The 16,205-nt window shown below is 42.3% G+C and overlaps 1 protein-coding gene across 4 annotated transcripts in view; it reads left to right on the top strand.

Moving 5' to 3' along the window:
• The window catches only part of LOC110830784 (Na channel protein 60E), a 47,995-nt gene that overhangs the window by 24,196 nt on the left and 7,594 nt on the right, over positions 1 to 16,205 (top strand). For 3 of the 4 annotated variants that reach the window (XM_087342344.1, XM_087342343.1, XM_087342345.1), the window contains 21 exons: positions 164 to 372; positions 913 to 1,133; positions 1,715 to 1,898; positions 1,985 to 2,065; positions 2,385 to 2,526; positions 2,731 to 2,865; positions 4,771 to 5,143; positions 5,228 to 5,388; positions 5,945 to 6,083; positions 6,525 to 6,739; positions 8,193 to 8,363; positions 9,197 to 9,390; positions 9,471 to 9,576; positions 10,104 to 10,229; positions 11,207 to 11,455; positions 12,227 to 12,863; positions 13,101 to 13,371; positions 13,531 to 13,846; positions 14,332 to 14,448; positions 15,481 to 15,639; positions 16,099 to 16,203. In XM_087342344.1, coding sequence (XP_087198470.1) covers positions 164 to 372; positions 913 to 1,133; positions 1,715 to 1,898; positions 1,985 to 2,065; positions 2,385 to 2,526; positions 2,731 to 2,865; positions 4,771 to 5,143; positions 5,228 to 5,388; positions 5,945 to 6,083; positions 6,525 to 6,739; positions 8,193 to 8,363; positions 9,197 to 9,390; positions 9,471 to 9,576; positions 10,104 to 10,229; positions 11,207 to 11,455; positions 12,227 to 12,863; positions 13,101 to 13,371; positions 13,531 to 13,846; positions 14,332 to 14,448; positions 15,481 to 15,639; positions 16,099 to 16,203 — 4,311 coding nt within the window. The remainder of the gene's footprint in view (positions 1 to 163; positions 373 to 912; positions 1,134 to 1,714; positions 1,899 to 1,984; positions 2,066 to 2,384; positions 2,527 to 2,730; positions 2,866 to 4,770; positions 5,144 to 5,227; positions 5,389 to 5,944; positions 6,084 to 6,524; positions 6,740 to 8,192; positions 8,364 to 9,196; positions 9,391 to 9,470; positions 9,577 to 10,103; positions 10,230 to 11,206; positions 11,456 to 12,226; positions 12,864 to 13,100; positions 13,372 to 13,530; positions 13,847 to 14,331; positions 14,449 to 15,480; positions 15,640 to 16,098; positions 16,204 to 16,205) is intronic. The other variant, XM_087342346.1, reaches the window with a different exon arrangement.

Here is a 16,205-nt window from a genome sequence, read left to right as displayed (position 1 = left end):
GACACATATGATCCCTTGTCACGAGGTCAAAGCAGGTCACGCCTGGTCACGCTTTGTCACGTATATTACAGTTCCAGATTAGGGGAAATAAGACGGCTTTGTGATTTTTGCACCCCTGTATATGGACACCCTGTATAGTGCAGACGTTGTGGTCGCGTTGCAGACCTTCTGCGTGGTGTCGAAGCGGTTCCGCAAGAACTACATCCACCGCTTCACCGCCAGCAAGTCGTTCTTCGTGTTTTCGCCGTGGAACGCCGTACGTCGTACCTGCATTTTCCTGTCGACGAACCAGTACTTCGACTACGTGGTCATGACCACCATCCTGCTCAACTGCGTCTTCCTGGGCATGACGGACACCGTGGAGGAGGCCGAGTGAGTACCAGCCACGCGCTGCTGACAGTTGCCTGTCTGGTTGCACCCAGCACGGATTTCCGCTGGTCACGCGGTCTATCATTACAAATCAGCTGGGAAGAAGATGTCACGTGGGATGTCTAGGCGTAGATCTCAGGATAATATTAAAAAGCATCTTAAATAACTACAGTCTTAATTAGTGGATTGGACTCGTGTGGTTCTGAATGGGCGCCAGGGACGAGCTTTTGTGGAAGCGGTAAGGAACCGTCAGATTCTATTAAATGGATGGAATTTCTGAACCAGCTGAGCAACTGTCAGGTGTAGGTAATGAGTTATGCGGGGTCGTTCTGAAATGATAGTGGCGTAATCCGACGTTTCGGAGATTGGAATTCAATACTTATCCCGATAGTCTACCATTTTGTTTTAAATATTTAATTGCATTCATAAAACAAAATACAAACCTTGTTTTTACTTTTCGGTGTTAAACATGTGATTAGCCGAGCAATGAAATTAATTTGTACGGACAAGAAATATCGCGTTCCGTTTGTGTTTTGTTTGCAGGTATATGTTCCTCGCCATCTATACGGCAGAGATGATAATCAAGTCGATTGCCAAGGGCTTCATTCTGAACAAGTACACGTACCTGAGGAATCCCTGGAACTGGCTTGACTTCGTCGTAATCACGTCAGGGTACGCCACCATCGGCATGGACGTCGGCAACTTGGCAGGCCTGCGGACCTTCCGCGTGCTGCGAGCCCTTAAGACTGTTTCCATCATGCCAGGTATGACAGACAGACATTTAATGGACGCGGAAGGAAGCGGTCGTGGCCTACTTTAATTCCATGTGGTAATATTTGCCTGGAGGGACTGAGAAAAACTACGGAGAGCCTCAGTCAGGGGAGGAGGCCTCCTGGCCGATGATTGAACGGGAATGCGAAGGAAATTGCCAGTCGCTTGTTTCGCCGGTCTGCATAAAGAGACCCGATTCCGAACCAAAATATTGTGTGGATTTCGTGTTTCCCACTTTTGATGCATACCGTTCTATCTGAGAACAGTTTATACGTTTTTAATTGAGTGAGACACCGGTATATTTTATACTCGACGTTTCGGGAGCTGGCCGTCGTGCTCCCGTCATAAGATGATTGGCCGTTGTTACTTTTTAATTTAATTTAAATGGCGAAATAAGGAATTAAACCCGGTACATTTTGAATACTGGCTTAGTATTCAAAAGGTATTGAGTTCGATTCCTGTAATATGTAGTGCCATATATATTTGCAATGTAATAAATCACGCGCGACACCGTTACTCCCGAAACGTCGCGTGTGTGCTCAGCGCGACGTAACGTCCGTGCCTGTCCCCGCAGGCCTCAAGACCATCATCAACGCGCTGCTCCACTCGTTCAGGCAGTTGGCCGAAGTGATGACGCTCACCATCTTCTGCCTCATGGTCTTCGCCCTTTTCGCCCTCCAGGTATACATGGGCGAGCTGAGAAACAAGTGCGTGAGGCGACCGCTCGACCGCAACGCCACGCAGCTCGAGTGGGCGCAGTGAGTATAATATTAAAATGGATCTTGAAGGCGGAAGATTTGATTCAGCTTGGTCAGAATGGGAGTCTGTGATGTCCTTGTTGCAGGTGGGTGCGTGACGAGGACAACTGGCTGAAGACCGAGGGGGCGGAGGAACCGGTGATTTGTGGCAATGTCACGGGGGCAAGGTCAGTGTGACAGCTCATCTGACAGAATGCGTCCAGTGAGTGTCTGTGAACCGAATTAATTAAATGGACCGCCTGTGGAATGATTCTGACGGGCAGGGAGAGCCAACGCAAAGTGCCCTGAGCGCCTGTATGTAGAGCACACACAACACACCAGTGCTGGAGAAGTTGCCGCTATCGATGGCGTTCCTTGTTTCTCGAAAGAAAGGAAATGAATTTATCCTGAACGAATGAGTGTGTACTTCCGACTAAAGTTAAAATCTGTGAGTCTGATTAACATTTGTCTTGGTATCACGAACATTATTTGACTTACACATTTCAGGCACTGCCCGACGGAGTTCTTCTGCCTGCAGGTGGGCGAGAATCCGAACCACGGCTACACCAACTTCGATAACTTCATGTGGTCCATGCTGACAACGTTCCAGCTCATCACCCTCGACTATTGGGAGAACGTGTACAACATGGTGAGTCCGGCCGCGTGGCGAACGCTACTGGGGGCAGTGGAGGTTTATTTAACGACGCTTTTCGACTGAAGAAGTCATATAACTCCATAAAACATGGGAGCATGATCGTGATTGTTAATTTGGAAGCGGGCATCTGTCTGAAAACATCCGGCAATCGCTCGAGGTCTTCGCCCTCGCGTTTACCGTTCTCTCTGTGTGTTGCAGGTGCTGTCATCTTGCGGCCCAATCAGCGTAGTTTTTTTTACGGTCGTCGTGTTTTTTGGTTCCTTTTACTTAATCAACCTGATGTTGGCTGTGGTAGCCTTAAGCTACGAAGAAGAGGCAGAGATCACCCAGGAGGTGAGAAATGCTACACAGGCCTGCAAACTTGACAATCTCATAGTTCCTTCAGTGTTATAGCGCGTGTTGTTAAACATGGAGTTCACAGAATGTCGTTGAAATATCATAATTATAAACAGACAATTAATTATATTTTAAAATTTGGTTAGTAAAAGAACGAATATCAAAAGGCAGGGGGTGATTTGGATTTTTTATTCGCTGTTAATTCCGTTCTGTAGAGTATTAATGTTCTTTCTATTGACAGACACTTATATTATTCCTTATGTTTTATATTAACCTTCAAGTTAATTCGGTATTGAATGGCACCTTAAATTTATTTTAATATATTGTACATTTCGCATACACGGGGGGCCGGGCTTGGAAAATGATAGAGGATAGATTATTAAAGCCATGCTACCTGGGCAGGGACGATCATACTCGGAAAATTAGGACTAGGAAACAAAGAACGGATGTAGGCAAATATTCCTTTGTAAATAGGACCATAAGAAGCTGGAACCAATTACCTCCAGGCGTGCTAGAGTCTTTCCCCTGTAAATTAGGCACCTTTAGAAAGAGGGTCAGAAAAGTAGTTACAAGCTAAGGGTTATTAAGTTGGGAATAAATGGTGATAAGTGAAGTGAAGTGTCTTAGTCTCCAAGTGATGAAGGGCTGTAGTTCTTTGGGATAAAATTTTCATGTACTGAGAGCGGACTTTATATTCCACTCTTAAGTATTGTGATTAATTAGTGGATGTGTGTTTTTTTATTGTGTCAGATGTTTTATTTTGAGTGTGGTATGTTGTATTGTTGTGTCTCATTGTATTGTTGTGTGAGTGCATCAGTTCATGACGTTTGTAATACATTACAGTTATTGTCTTATGTCTAGGTGGTATTAAGTTCTTTTTTTTAAGTTAAGTACTTGAGGTTGGATGGTTTTGTAATTTATGAGTTGGTTGATTTTGAGTGGGATGTGTTGTTTTTGTTGTGTCCTTTTTTATTGTTTTGTTCTGTCTCTGTGTTGATGTATCTCATTGTATGTTGTGTCTTATGGTTTTTGTTGTGTCCTTTGTTTATTGTTTTGTTGTGTCTCATTGTGTTGATGTATCCCATTGTTTGTGTGTCATATTGTTTTTGTTGTGTCCTTTTGTTTATTGTTTTGTTCTGTCTCTGTGTTGATGTATCTCATTGTTTATTGTGTCTTATTGTTTTTGTTGTGTCCTTTGTTTATTGTTTTGTTGTGTCTCATTGTGTTGATGTATCCCATTGTTTGGGTGTCATATTGTTTTTGTTGTGTCCTTTTGTTTATTGTTTTGTTCTGTCTCTGTGTTGATGTATCTCATTGTTTATTGTGTCTTATTGTTTTTGTTGTGTCCTTTTGTTTATTGTTTTGTTCTGTCTCATTGTGTTGATGTATCTCATTGTTCTGTTCTGTCTCATTGTTTTGTATGTTATTGTAGGACACTGCCACCGGGTATAAACCCATTTGCAGTCAATAATAAATAATAATAATAATAATTTAATTTATTTGAGGCTGCAGCCGACTCTCCTGTTCTCCAGTAATAATGTTTATTATCATCGTCAACATCATTGGGCGCCCTCGGTGGTCTAGTGATTAGCGTCACTGCACCCAAGGTTCGCGTGTTCAAACCCGGCCGAGGTCGATGGATTTTTAAGGGTGATAAAACTTCCTTCGGAGAGGAAGTAGATTTACGGCATGTAAAAGAGCCCTGAAAGAGTTCAGCGGCCATGTTGCTCACCCACGTCTCTCCTGATTCTCTGCTAGATGGCTCTAGTAGACAAAAATCAGCATCGAGTGGAAATTGTGCCGAGGCAGTTTGTCAAATCCTTGTAGTTGATGACGAGGGTCGCTGTCGGCGTAGGCGAGGCGTGAGCAGACCGATTCCCTGCACCTGGTGACGTGTTTCAGGAACGGAGGAAGGACCTCACGGACCACAGAGACGACTCCACATTCAGCTTCGACCCATCGACGATCAACGTCAAACAGCTGGACAGAAACAAACGCAAGAGGGTCGACTCCAGGAAGGGGGTGTTGCTGGCGTCTTACAGCAGGAAGAAGACTCGACGGCGGAAACGTGGGCGGGGCGGAGGGGACAACAACAGCAACGGGGGGCAGCAGGGGTGTAGCAGGTCACTCACGCCGAGTCCCCGGCACAGCAGTGGTGCCGCCTGTCACGAACAGCGGCCACAGTCCCTGACCCTCATGCCTCCGCCCCCATCAAAGGGCCCAGCAACTCCCCAGCCACTCGCCGCCGACACTCTCCGCCCAGCAGATGCTTTGGGTGAGTACCAGAGAACGCGACTCAAGGCGACAGTCGGGCGTTGCCGTCGAAGGCGCTGCATTAATTGATTCTCGACATTGCCAGGACCTCCGCACCGAGGGCAGCTGTTGGCCAGCCGTCACCCCAGCGGAAATGGTGACAGCAATAACCGGGAGTCCTCGCTCGATGACTCTGGAGTGGTGGACGATCACGAGGAGGGAGACGTGACCTCGGAAGATGTAGCTCAGATCCCAAATGTGGTTCAAGTGAGTTCTGCTTGGTCTGAAGTGTGTTCTTTCGTAAGTGCGCGTGTGTTTTTAGTGCACTCCAGACCAGGAGTCGGAAAAGATGCAATTGAAAATCTTGTTCTCATTACTTCCGCGTTCCTTTAGTGAGTTTTGCGTTTCTAGTGCTTATTGAACGTTCCTTACGACCACACGCGTTACTTTATAAAAAAATTGTGCTTTTAACACGTATATTGAGTTTCCTGCACATTTGATTGAGTAACAAACAGAGCCAATAACTTAAATTCTCGAATCCATCTGCGAAATCATTTTGGTTTCATAAAATTAAAGGAAATTGCAGGTGGAAATAAATCACTGAATTGTAGAATTACTAACTTCACTGTACATTTATGTAATCTAAGGAGTAAAATATGTGAAAAGTAAATAAAATAAGGTTTTAGAACATTGTACTTGTAGTTGTGTTAAATACAGATTCCGGTTGTCAACTCCGCAAGGATCTGGTAATTTAGGAGAAGCCGAATCCGGTGTTTTCTGCCTCACCCAGTGCCTGCAACTGTGCCCCATGCTTCTGTTACAGAGGGTGGAGCCCGTCACAGTTGCCTTAAGCTCGAAAGAGATCCGCATCATCAAGTGCAATGGGGTCAGTCCGGGCGAAGGAACGCAGAAACACGTGTACACGCTTCCTGCCGACTGTCTCTCGCACATCGTTGTGCTGGGTACGCAAGTTCGTATAACAACACAATTTATGTTAAACTGGTTCTTTTATAGGATCTAATAGGATTAGAGAAAGTGGAGTTTTACCTCCATTCTGTCACACGTGAGCAGAGAGACATCTGTGACAAGGATGTGGCACCTCACAGCGAGAACTGCGTGATTTGTGGAGACATCTGGTGGTGTTGGGAGAGCAGAGTCAATGAAATTGTAATAGGTCAGACATGCAGCTTGAATCAGGACATAAAAAATGCATACAGAGATTTGGATTGGAAATCTCCACTTGGAAGACCTAGAGGAAGATGTAGTTTTGTAAGATATGAAGCTTTCACGAGGACGAAGATTTTCTTCATTGCGCCACTTACGCGGATGGTAGCCCGAGAAGGATTTAGTTTGATGGTTGTGTGATGTGTGCGTGTAGTCGGTAGTTGAGTTTCCTGTTTCAGATGACCTGCCAGACAGGAACTGTGAGAAGTGCACTCAGTGCTGCGTGGACTACGACGGGTGGTTGAGGTTCCAGAGCGGCCTGTACAAGGTGGTGCGTGACCCACTGTTTGATCTGCTCATCACTCTGTGCATCATCCTGAACACAATGTTCCTGGCGATGGAACACCACGGTATGAGTGAGTCAGTACGACAGGCTCTGGACATAGGCAATAAAGTAAGAGCCACATTAAACTTGTACGACACTCAGCATGGCTCCATGTAGATGTCATTCTTTTGCTTCACTCTGCAGTGTCATTATTCTAGAACTGACAGTGATCCCTTAAGTTCAGCAGCCACACATTTCACCCGTAGACCTAGAGCTAGCCGCAGTCTCCCCGTTTGCATCTATGACTTGTTCGGTGACACCCCCAAAATGAAATGTGCCCGTGACAAAATCCAGCACCTGTCATCATTTTGATCCTTTAGTCCTGCGCCCTTGAAGGGATTTCCGAGTTGCAAGCAGCCACGAGATACATTTCACTGTTTCTGGTGAAGGGATGAGCCCAATTACAGCTTCGTTTGGTCTCAACTCTGGTAGTGACCTGTGCCGTTTAATGTATTTAAACATTTGCCTCTGTCTGTACATTCTGATGACGCTGTGATTGAACGTAGACCCTCGTGGATGTGAAATCCTTTGATTCATGAAGCTAATGATATACCTCATGTGCTGACCAAGGTATCATCCAACCATTGCATGAGTATAATAATGGTCTATCAACTGCACATGTTATGTAGTAGTAATTGATCGATAGCGGAAATAATCGTGGGGTACGGTTGGTACTGCTACAGTATGACACTGTGCTGTTAAATTCTGAGATTAATTTCAGTATCTTAATTCTGTTATTATTTTAAACTACTCTAAGTTATGCGTTTGTCGAGAATACTAGCTTTATTTTTCCAAACTTTTTTTTATAAAATTGGTGTTTTACAAAGTAACACTGTCAGAAACAGATGGTTACTGCTTTAAATTCAAGTGATACAACATAAATAAATATAAATTTTGACCACTCTAGTTGATGCTGTTTGCTGAAATAACCTGTAACTGGCTTCATCACTGACTGGTGATATGTTCTTTCACTGGTTGGTGATTGCCATATAAAAATAGAAAATATTTTTAATTTTGTTTTGTTTTGTTTTTCTTTAAAATCTATTCAATTTCAGGCCTGTGAAGTAGCAAAATAATAGTTGAATAGCAGCGTATTAGGAACCATCTGTATCCTGATGATGCCTTTTAGGCTACGTTTGTTCTTCGTTGATTTAGTTCACATTTCACTGCTCCCTTTAATGCATTCTGTGAATCTCGTCATGCAACTTGATACATGAAACTTTATTTCTGAAATAAATGACGCAGAAATTGCCAAACTGACCTAAGTTATAAACAACAGCGCGCACACACACACACACACACAAATACAATGTTATAATTGTTCCATCAGCACTTTCCCACATTTGTTTCTAATATTCTATGTTGCACACATTTTTAAATTTTACGTATCCATCATTAGTGCATGCCATCCCATACATTAGACAGTTTCTAAGAAGAAATGTTAGTATTTAAGAAATTACTAACATAGTTTAAATCAAAAGCTAGGAAGAATGTGAATGTGACACGCTCGTGTTTGTTGTAGGTGTTCACATCAATCTTCACATTGGAGTGCTTCCTTAAAATTCTGGCACTCAGCAAAGAGTATTTTGCTTGTGGCTGGAATATTTTTGATCTTATTATTGTGTCTGCAAGTTTGTTGGACCTGTCTTTTGAGCTAATGGATAGCCTGGTGGTTCTCCGTTGTTTGCGTCTGGTAAGTACGAACTTGTCAATCTGTTGTTAATATTTGATGTCAGCATTTCTGTGTCTGTGACATTCAAATCTGTAAATATATGATGTCTAAGATGCGTGATCTGAGCATGCGAGAAGTAAGAAGTACAGATTTAATTTGTGTTACCTAGTGCATAAAATATGTTAAATGAGAACCATGAAATATGTTTATAATCATTAAAATAATTAAATTTCTTTGTAATTTAACAGTGCCCTCCATGTTTATCAAGATATCCATATTTAGTGTAGTGAATAAATAAATTTGTCCCTGCTTCATGTTCTGAGTGAAGTTTTTAGGTATTTGGTATCCAACAATCTTCTGTCACATCATCGTGCCTGTGCACGTGTAGACAAGTGTGTGCTATTGTAGTGTCTCGATTTAATGATCCCTCGCCCCACTTGCGTATGATGTAGCAGGACCTAGCTCAAACAGAAAAATGTAGTGCCATTGTCAGATTTTCACGTGAACTCCAAACTTGGAAGCTTGGAATTGCTGTCAGAGCACATTCCAGTAAAACAGTGGTGGAAACATTCATCACTTGATTCACTATAAAACAGAGCAACTGGGAGTGAATCTGGCACACACGTGGCTGTTGGCCAGTGCTGTTTCGAGGTAGACGTCACTGAACATTGATTGGAGGGATTATCAGCTCATGATGTTGTCAGTATAGGGTGCCTCCTTGGCAAATGGAAGTGACAGATTTTCTGAGTCAGTTAGTAAATTTGTACAAGAAAATGTCATCTTTATGTCTGTCTATTTAAGGGTTTGGTCTATAAAATCAGTTGCTTGTCTGATCACATGTTGTTGCGTTCCAGTTGCGGGTTCTGAAGTTGGCTCGGTCCTGGACTACAATGAAGGTTCTACTCAGCATCATTATTTCCACAATTGGCGCACTTGGAAACCTCACTTTTGTACTTGTTATTGTCATCTACATCTTCGCCGTGATTGGAATGCAACTTTTTTCTAAGGACTACACTGCAGAGACATTCTATCCTGATCCGATTCCAAGGTAACGTGACATTCCAAGTTCACGCTTTGCATATGGTCTTGCCCTGCAGTGAACGCTAAAACATCAATTTTGTCTTGCAGATGGAATTTCAATGATTTCTTCCATTCCTTTATGATGGTGTTTCGGATATTGTGCGGTGAGTGGATTGAGCCACTGTGGGATTGTATGAGAGCTGAAAAGAATGCGGTAAGCATGCGCTAATGTCTGCAGATTCGGGTCTTCAGCTGTGTAGTAAAACATTCTTTTGTGAAACAGAAATGTGACTTTGTGAATGGGTGAATGGTAATTATACACATGCTCATGTGATCAGGCAATAAGTCGTATAAGGACAAATGTTGTCGTTCAGTTGTACTGCTCCCCCCAGATTACATGCATGTGTACTTAATTGACGATTTTCAACTCTAGGTAAAGAGTATGAACTTGCAAGAATGCTTAAATATGTTACAATAAGTATTGAATCAACTGAGAAGTTTTTATACAAAAGTTATAGCCGCTGATGATTCCAATAATTTGTTAACATTTCTTCCTACATTTCTCTTGAGAAAATGGCCCTGAAATGTTGAAGTTGGCTGACTGCATGTATGCATGACGAAACACAGTCTCATTGTGTTTCGTGTTTAAATGTCATGTGAATGTCGTATCAGCAATTCCGGCCGACTGACCGGCTTTGCTCTGTGTGTCGTACTGATGTGATCAAGCTGATGTCTCCACAGGGTGCTGAAACATGTTTTGCGATCTTCCTGCCAGCTTTGGTTATGGGGAATTTCATGGTCCTGAACCTCTTCTTGGCCTTGTTGCTCAACAGCTTCAATTCTGAGGAGCTGAAATCAAAGAAAGAGGTAAGAGAACTGGGACTGCAGTGTGTCCCCTTCCAGCAGCTGGGGTGAGTACAGTTGTGGTAAGGGAAACACAAACCAAGTTATTTCACATTAAGAGTGTTGCAGTTGTTGTAGGGAACATTTCATTCTTGCTTTCTTTAAGGAAATAAATACTGACTTTTCTAATTTCAAATTGATACAGGATACAATGAACAGAGAATACAGTATACGATAATTCCAGAATGTTTCATCCACATTTTTTGGTCTTTGTGTCATTTGTTTGGCCTTCTTTGTCTACAGACATATTGACAACTTTTTACTTCCACAAGCACACGTCTGTTTTGCCTTGTGCTCAATTATGTTTTTGTCTGCAGATATTTCATCAGATATATTTCTTTATATCCATTATACTTACTTTATACACAGATTGTTTGTATTTTGAGGTTGTGGACTGGAATATATCTCACAATATTAACAGGAAAGAAATGAATAATTGTTAACTACTGTAATAATGTCTATGATACAATAGAACTACATTTGTTACTATAGAAACTGTAATTTTTTAAATTATAAAGCTGACCCTGAAAAGATTAAAATTGTGACATGTGTATTAACATAGATACCAATGAACTGTACCCCTGTACAGGACATGAAAATATGTAAGTATGTACAGAATCATTCTTCCTCTTCATGTTTTCTGTTTCACATTGAGACGCCGTGCTGTAACTCCGTGGTTAAAGCATTGCTATCTCACTGTGAGGGAGAAGGAATTCATCTGCAGTAGCAAAGCAGTAAATAAAATTCAGGTGTTGAAATAAAACCTATAGCAATTCTAAACTTATACATATTCTTGGATATTTTTTATTTTCTGTTGGCTAAAATCCAAGATGATTTAGAAGCTAACCCCGCTTCTGCTGGGTCCAGTAGATGGAGATATTCTCAATTCAGACTGGACATGAAGAATTCTGATACGTCTCAAGCTGCTTCTGATTTTCTAGCCAGTTGATGATGATGATGATGCAGAAGTTGCTGAATATGTGGCTCAGCTGCAGCGGCACATGGAGTCCGCAGTCGCACTGTGGCACAAGTGCTGGTGTCGGCAGTCCAGAATATCAGTCGCGCCCCCTCCACCAATTCCTTTGTTCCAGCGTTGTCAATTCCCCCCCCCACACCTTTCTGATGCTCCCACCCATGGCCAGGTCCCAGAAGACACCGGCACACCCCTCGTACTGCACTGTCTCTGCGAGGTACAGGGTTCTCGACAGTTTAGCTTGACACGCGTGCCACTAACAGTTTGATGTGCGTCCCAGTAATAAAGGACATGCTGCTAGACCCTGAGAGTGTGATGGTAGCAACAGGCCAGTCGTACTGCATAGTGTCCGTGTGCCTACTTGCATGCAGTTTTTCCACAGTCAGCTTTTGAGCAACCGCTGCAACTAACAATTAACATCATTAACAGTTTACATTGAAATTTAATTTTGAAATTTCCCTGAGTTGATTTCTCACATAGAGAAAAGAGTGACGAGTAACATATTTAGACCGAGGGAGAAGACCACTTGTGAGACCTAGGCATGGGATGCTAATATTAAAATGGGTCTTAAATAGTTATGATTTTGTGGGCTTCGGTCATCTCTCTCTGAGTATGGACCAGCGTGAATATTATAATTAACTTTCGTTTATAAAAGGTGAAGAATCTGTTGGCTAGCTGAGTGAATTTATTCCTCATGAAGCACTTTGCTCCATGTAGAAAGGTAATTTAATGAGTCAGTGGTATATAACCATCTCTGTCTTGTAGTTTTCAAGTGAGATGAGAAAGAACATTTTACAATGAGTTAAATTTTCGCTTTATTATGGAATTAATTTGCTTTCAAGTACATAAGCATTTTTTACTCTCTGGCATAGGTCTGTGACCTCATAAAGCCTGATTCTGTGTTGCAGAACGAGTAATTTTAGTGTGTCCAAATGTCCAAATGCACATCCTGTGTGAATGTCCGTAACACCTTTCTCATGTCTCCCAGGAAGTGGGGGAAGAGTCAAAGCTGGCACGTAGTTTTGAACGGCTACGTTCCATTGTGAGGAAGAAGCGTCAAGGCAGAGAGAAGACGGAAAATGAGCAGAACATGCGGTTAGAAGAAATGGTTCGGGAAGTGATGACGCGGCACGCAGCGAGGGAGTGTTATAATGCTTCTAATATTTGTGAAACAGTGATTGGACAAACAGTTGATGACAAACATCACACGGCATTGGGTCAGGAGACAGAGAACCTGCAATATTCACAACAGGCAGAGGGTGTGGGTTACATTCCTGCTGGTCAGGAAGTGGAGGAGAACAGGAACAGTCAGTTAGAACACGGCCGACTCTCTCCAACATTCCCGCGGGTAGTGAACAGTATAGTGATGGGAGAACTGGAGGAACGGATGTACTCAGTGAGTTGTCATGAGGCCTTGAATAAGCACGCAGAGGACAAACGGTATTCTCTTGTGCTACTGAAGTCAGTGCTGAACAACGTTCATGAGTCCAAAGATGACAAGCACTGTTCGGCGTCTAATCAAGGCACCATGAAGAAAGATGTATCATCATACCAGGAGGACAACATTCTGAGGCCTTTGGTAGACAGGCAGTTGTCTGTCACTACTCATCATACAGAAAGCAAAGGTGAGATTTTCACTCTCCAATTTCAAGCTGTGTGGCCACTTGTTCAGGATAGTAACTTTTAATCAATATTTTATTTATCTGTCAGCCTTATCATTTATAACAATTCCCTAAAATTTCCACACATTTATATTTGCCTGTGAATGGAATGGGGGTTATAGTATCCACATTTTCAAAGAGAGGACTGTCTGTGTTCTAAATGTCAGACTGCTGAGTAACTGCTCAAGCAATGTTTTTCAGATGAGTCCAATGCTGAGGAGAGTTTGGAGCTGGAGACACTGGATAAGCCCCCAGGAGAAACAGAGACAATGTTACCTAGCGTAGAAAAGCACATCAGTGGCTCCAAACAGCCCTGGCAAGCCCTCGCTTCATACGTTGATGAGCTGACTGTTGGGGGGCGGAGGGATTCTCAGGGCCATTATGTGGATGGAATGGGCAGCTTCCCAGGATTTGGCCGCAATAAGTCTGTTAAAGCGCCACAGGACTGCTTTCCACAGCATTGCTACCAACGGTAAGCAACGTCATCACTGTGGCTTAACAGCTGATGTGGTGAGGAATAAGTGAGTAGCTCCACTCACGCTGGATAGGGTCCTCTTCCCTGTCCTCTGAGTAGCCAGTCTTAATGCCTGCCTTGGCCTGTCACATCATGTCATGTCTTTCATATTTACAGGTGTATGTGCTGTGACCGCTACTTGGACACACCCTGTGGCCAGCGCTGGACTCACATTCGTACACAGGTCCTCTCTGTGGTAGACACCCCAGTGTTCGAATGGTTTATTCTTGTCCTGATCTTTGCGTCAAGCATCACTCTCTGCTTTGAAGATATCTACCTGGATGAGAACATTGTGCTCAAAAAAGTTCTTTACTGGACCAATTTGGGATTCTGTGCCCTCTTTAGTATAGAGATGATGCTCAAGTGGCTGGCGCTCGGCTTTTGGAGGTACTTCACCAGCTTCTGGACAATCCTCGACTTCATCATCGTGTTTGTAAGTTACAGAAGAACTTTAGATGAGATCACAGTGAGGACTGACAGAAACAGAAAGCAAAGAGAAATGCTGATAACTGTTCTTATTGTTTCTCTAAGTATTCTGGAGTTTGAAGTATGCATGAATAGATAAATATAGTATTTGACTCATTTGAGTGTAAATGTTTTAAATAATTGCTGTCTTCTGGTGTTTAGAAATGCCGCTTCTCACTCAATTGTAACTCTTATTTGCAGCTGAGAAATTAGTCTTTCCAAAAGAAAGCTTCATCCATCAATTTGAATGTATTTTCAATACATTGGTGTGCTCAGACATGATCTTGCACACATATTATAAATACAATTGCTTTGATTATAATGGTATTAATACTTTAGTGTAAGGAGAAAGGAATAACTATGTCTGTAACTGCTCACCAAGCACATGGGGGGCATGGAGGCAGAGATCATATAGTCTAGAGCTGAGCACTGTGCTATATGTGTTTTGTCTAGGTCTCCATATTTAGTCTGCTTATCGAGGAGAATGAGAACTTGAAGGTCCTGCGGTCCCTTCGGACTCTCCGAGCCTTGCGACCTCTTAGAGCCATTTCCAGATGGCAGGGCATGAGGGTGAGTCTGCACGGCACTGCAGATAATTCATTTACATTTCCTCACCCTCCAGTTCTCTTTCGGAATTCTGCGCCATGCAGTGGGCTGTCCACTGTCTGCATGTACTTTAGCAGTCAACCTTACCTCTCAATTATCCCTTTCAAAACTGCAGTGTAAATATGGCTAATAAATCCTTAAGAAATGTGTGAAAGATCAGATATTTTGAAATGGCTGTAAACAAATTGAAATTGCTTTCACAGAGAAGAGCATATTAAATTCAGGAAATGCATGCTTCCGTGCAGTTCAGAATATTTTGTCTTCCTGTGTAGTATATGTATTTTAAAATTAATTTATAATTTTACCTGTTCTTTTGATTGAATATACTGAGGACAATATTTGGATCTGAGATGGAAGACAGTGCAGGAGGCTGGAGAAATGCATAATGAGGATCTTCATAATTCAATTTTAAAGTGTTCTGATGATGGTGGATTACACTTAAAATTATTCATAGTCTGGACTTTTTCCATCACCCTTGTTTAAAAGAAGAAACCCTGACTAGCTCTATCTGACGGACCCAACTGATTAGGTACCTCTCGCCTGAAAACGGAAACAGAGCCAGTTTCCGAAACATTGTGGTTTCTTCTTTTAAACAAGGACGAAGGAAAAGGAGCTTGATAGTTTGTAGCCTTCGCCAGATTTTGTTATGATAATCAAATCAGAGAATATGTGATGAGCAGGCCATGTAATACATATGGGAGAGCTGGAAAATGCTAACAGAGTTTTGATTCAAAAACTTGGGAGGAAGACCACTTAAAAAATTTATGTGTGGAAGAGAGGACAATATTAAAATGCATCTTGAGGGATTAGATGGCATGAATGATTTTTATGTATGTGTGGTGGTTTTAAATTGAGATTGATGTAATTCCAACTGAAAACTGTTTAATAATCTAGAATAATGTCATTTCTGTTTTCAGCCAAGAGAAATATAGAAAGAGTATTCTAGAAACTGGGCTTGTGTGATCTTGTATGACCACAGTGTGCTCCGTGTTTCAGATAGTCGTGAATGCACTCATGTATGCTATCCCCTCCATCTTCAATGTGCTCCTCGTGTGTCTCGTCTTCTGGCTTATCTTCTCCATCATGGGTGTCCAGTTCTTTGGCGGAAAGTTTTTTAAGTGTGTGGATGCGGATGGCAACCTTCTGCCTGTCGCTGTAAGTACTCTCACTGCACCTTGCTCTATGCAGCAGAATGTACTAAGTTTAAAAGTGCCCAGGTGCGCTCAATGTAGTGGGACGAAGGGAATTTATATTACCTGGTCTGATAAGGGACTGTAAATGTCTAATACTGCCGTCCTTCAAGATGCTCCAATTTAAGAGCAGTCCAGATATAGGCATCTCGTATGGCCTTTATGGTGATAAACTTTTGTGTTCTTTACATGATGACAAAACTGATTGCTCAGGAAAGACACTGTATCAAGAACTATCAAATTTATTATTTATATAGCATTCTAAGAATGCATAAAATAAATTTTCACAAGCTACCAGGTATAAAAAGTTTAGCATCTGAGACACTTCTTATGGCATGTGCAGGGACACTGTCCTCATATTGTTCAAACCATGTACACATGTTGAAAACATGACACTGTAATACCTTCCATGTTAATTTTCCAGGATGTGGACGGTGTGGATGAATGTGAACATAAAAATTATTCGTGGGTGAATTCTAAAATAACATTTGATAATGTCGGAAATGCTTATTTGGCATTGTTTCAAGTGGT

Source organism: Zootermopsis nevadensis, unplaced genomic scaffold, assembly GCF_977971745.1.
Source record: "Zootermopsis nevadensis isolate Lab colony 2312 unplaced genomic scaffold, Znev_1.0 Znev_ptg000003l, whole genome shotgun sequence".
In the NCBI taxonomy this organism is placed as follows: Eukaryota; Metazoa; Arthropoda; class Insecta; order Blattodea; family Termopsidae; genus Zootermopsis; species Zootermopsis nevadensis.
Note: the sequence above shows the minus strand (reverse complement) of the source record. Positions and strands in the feature narration are given on the sequence as shown.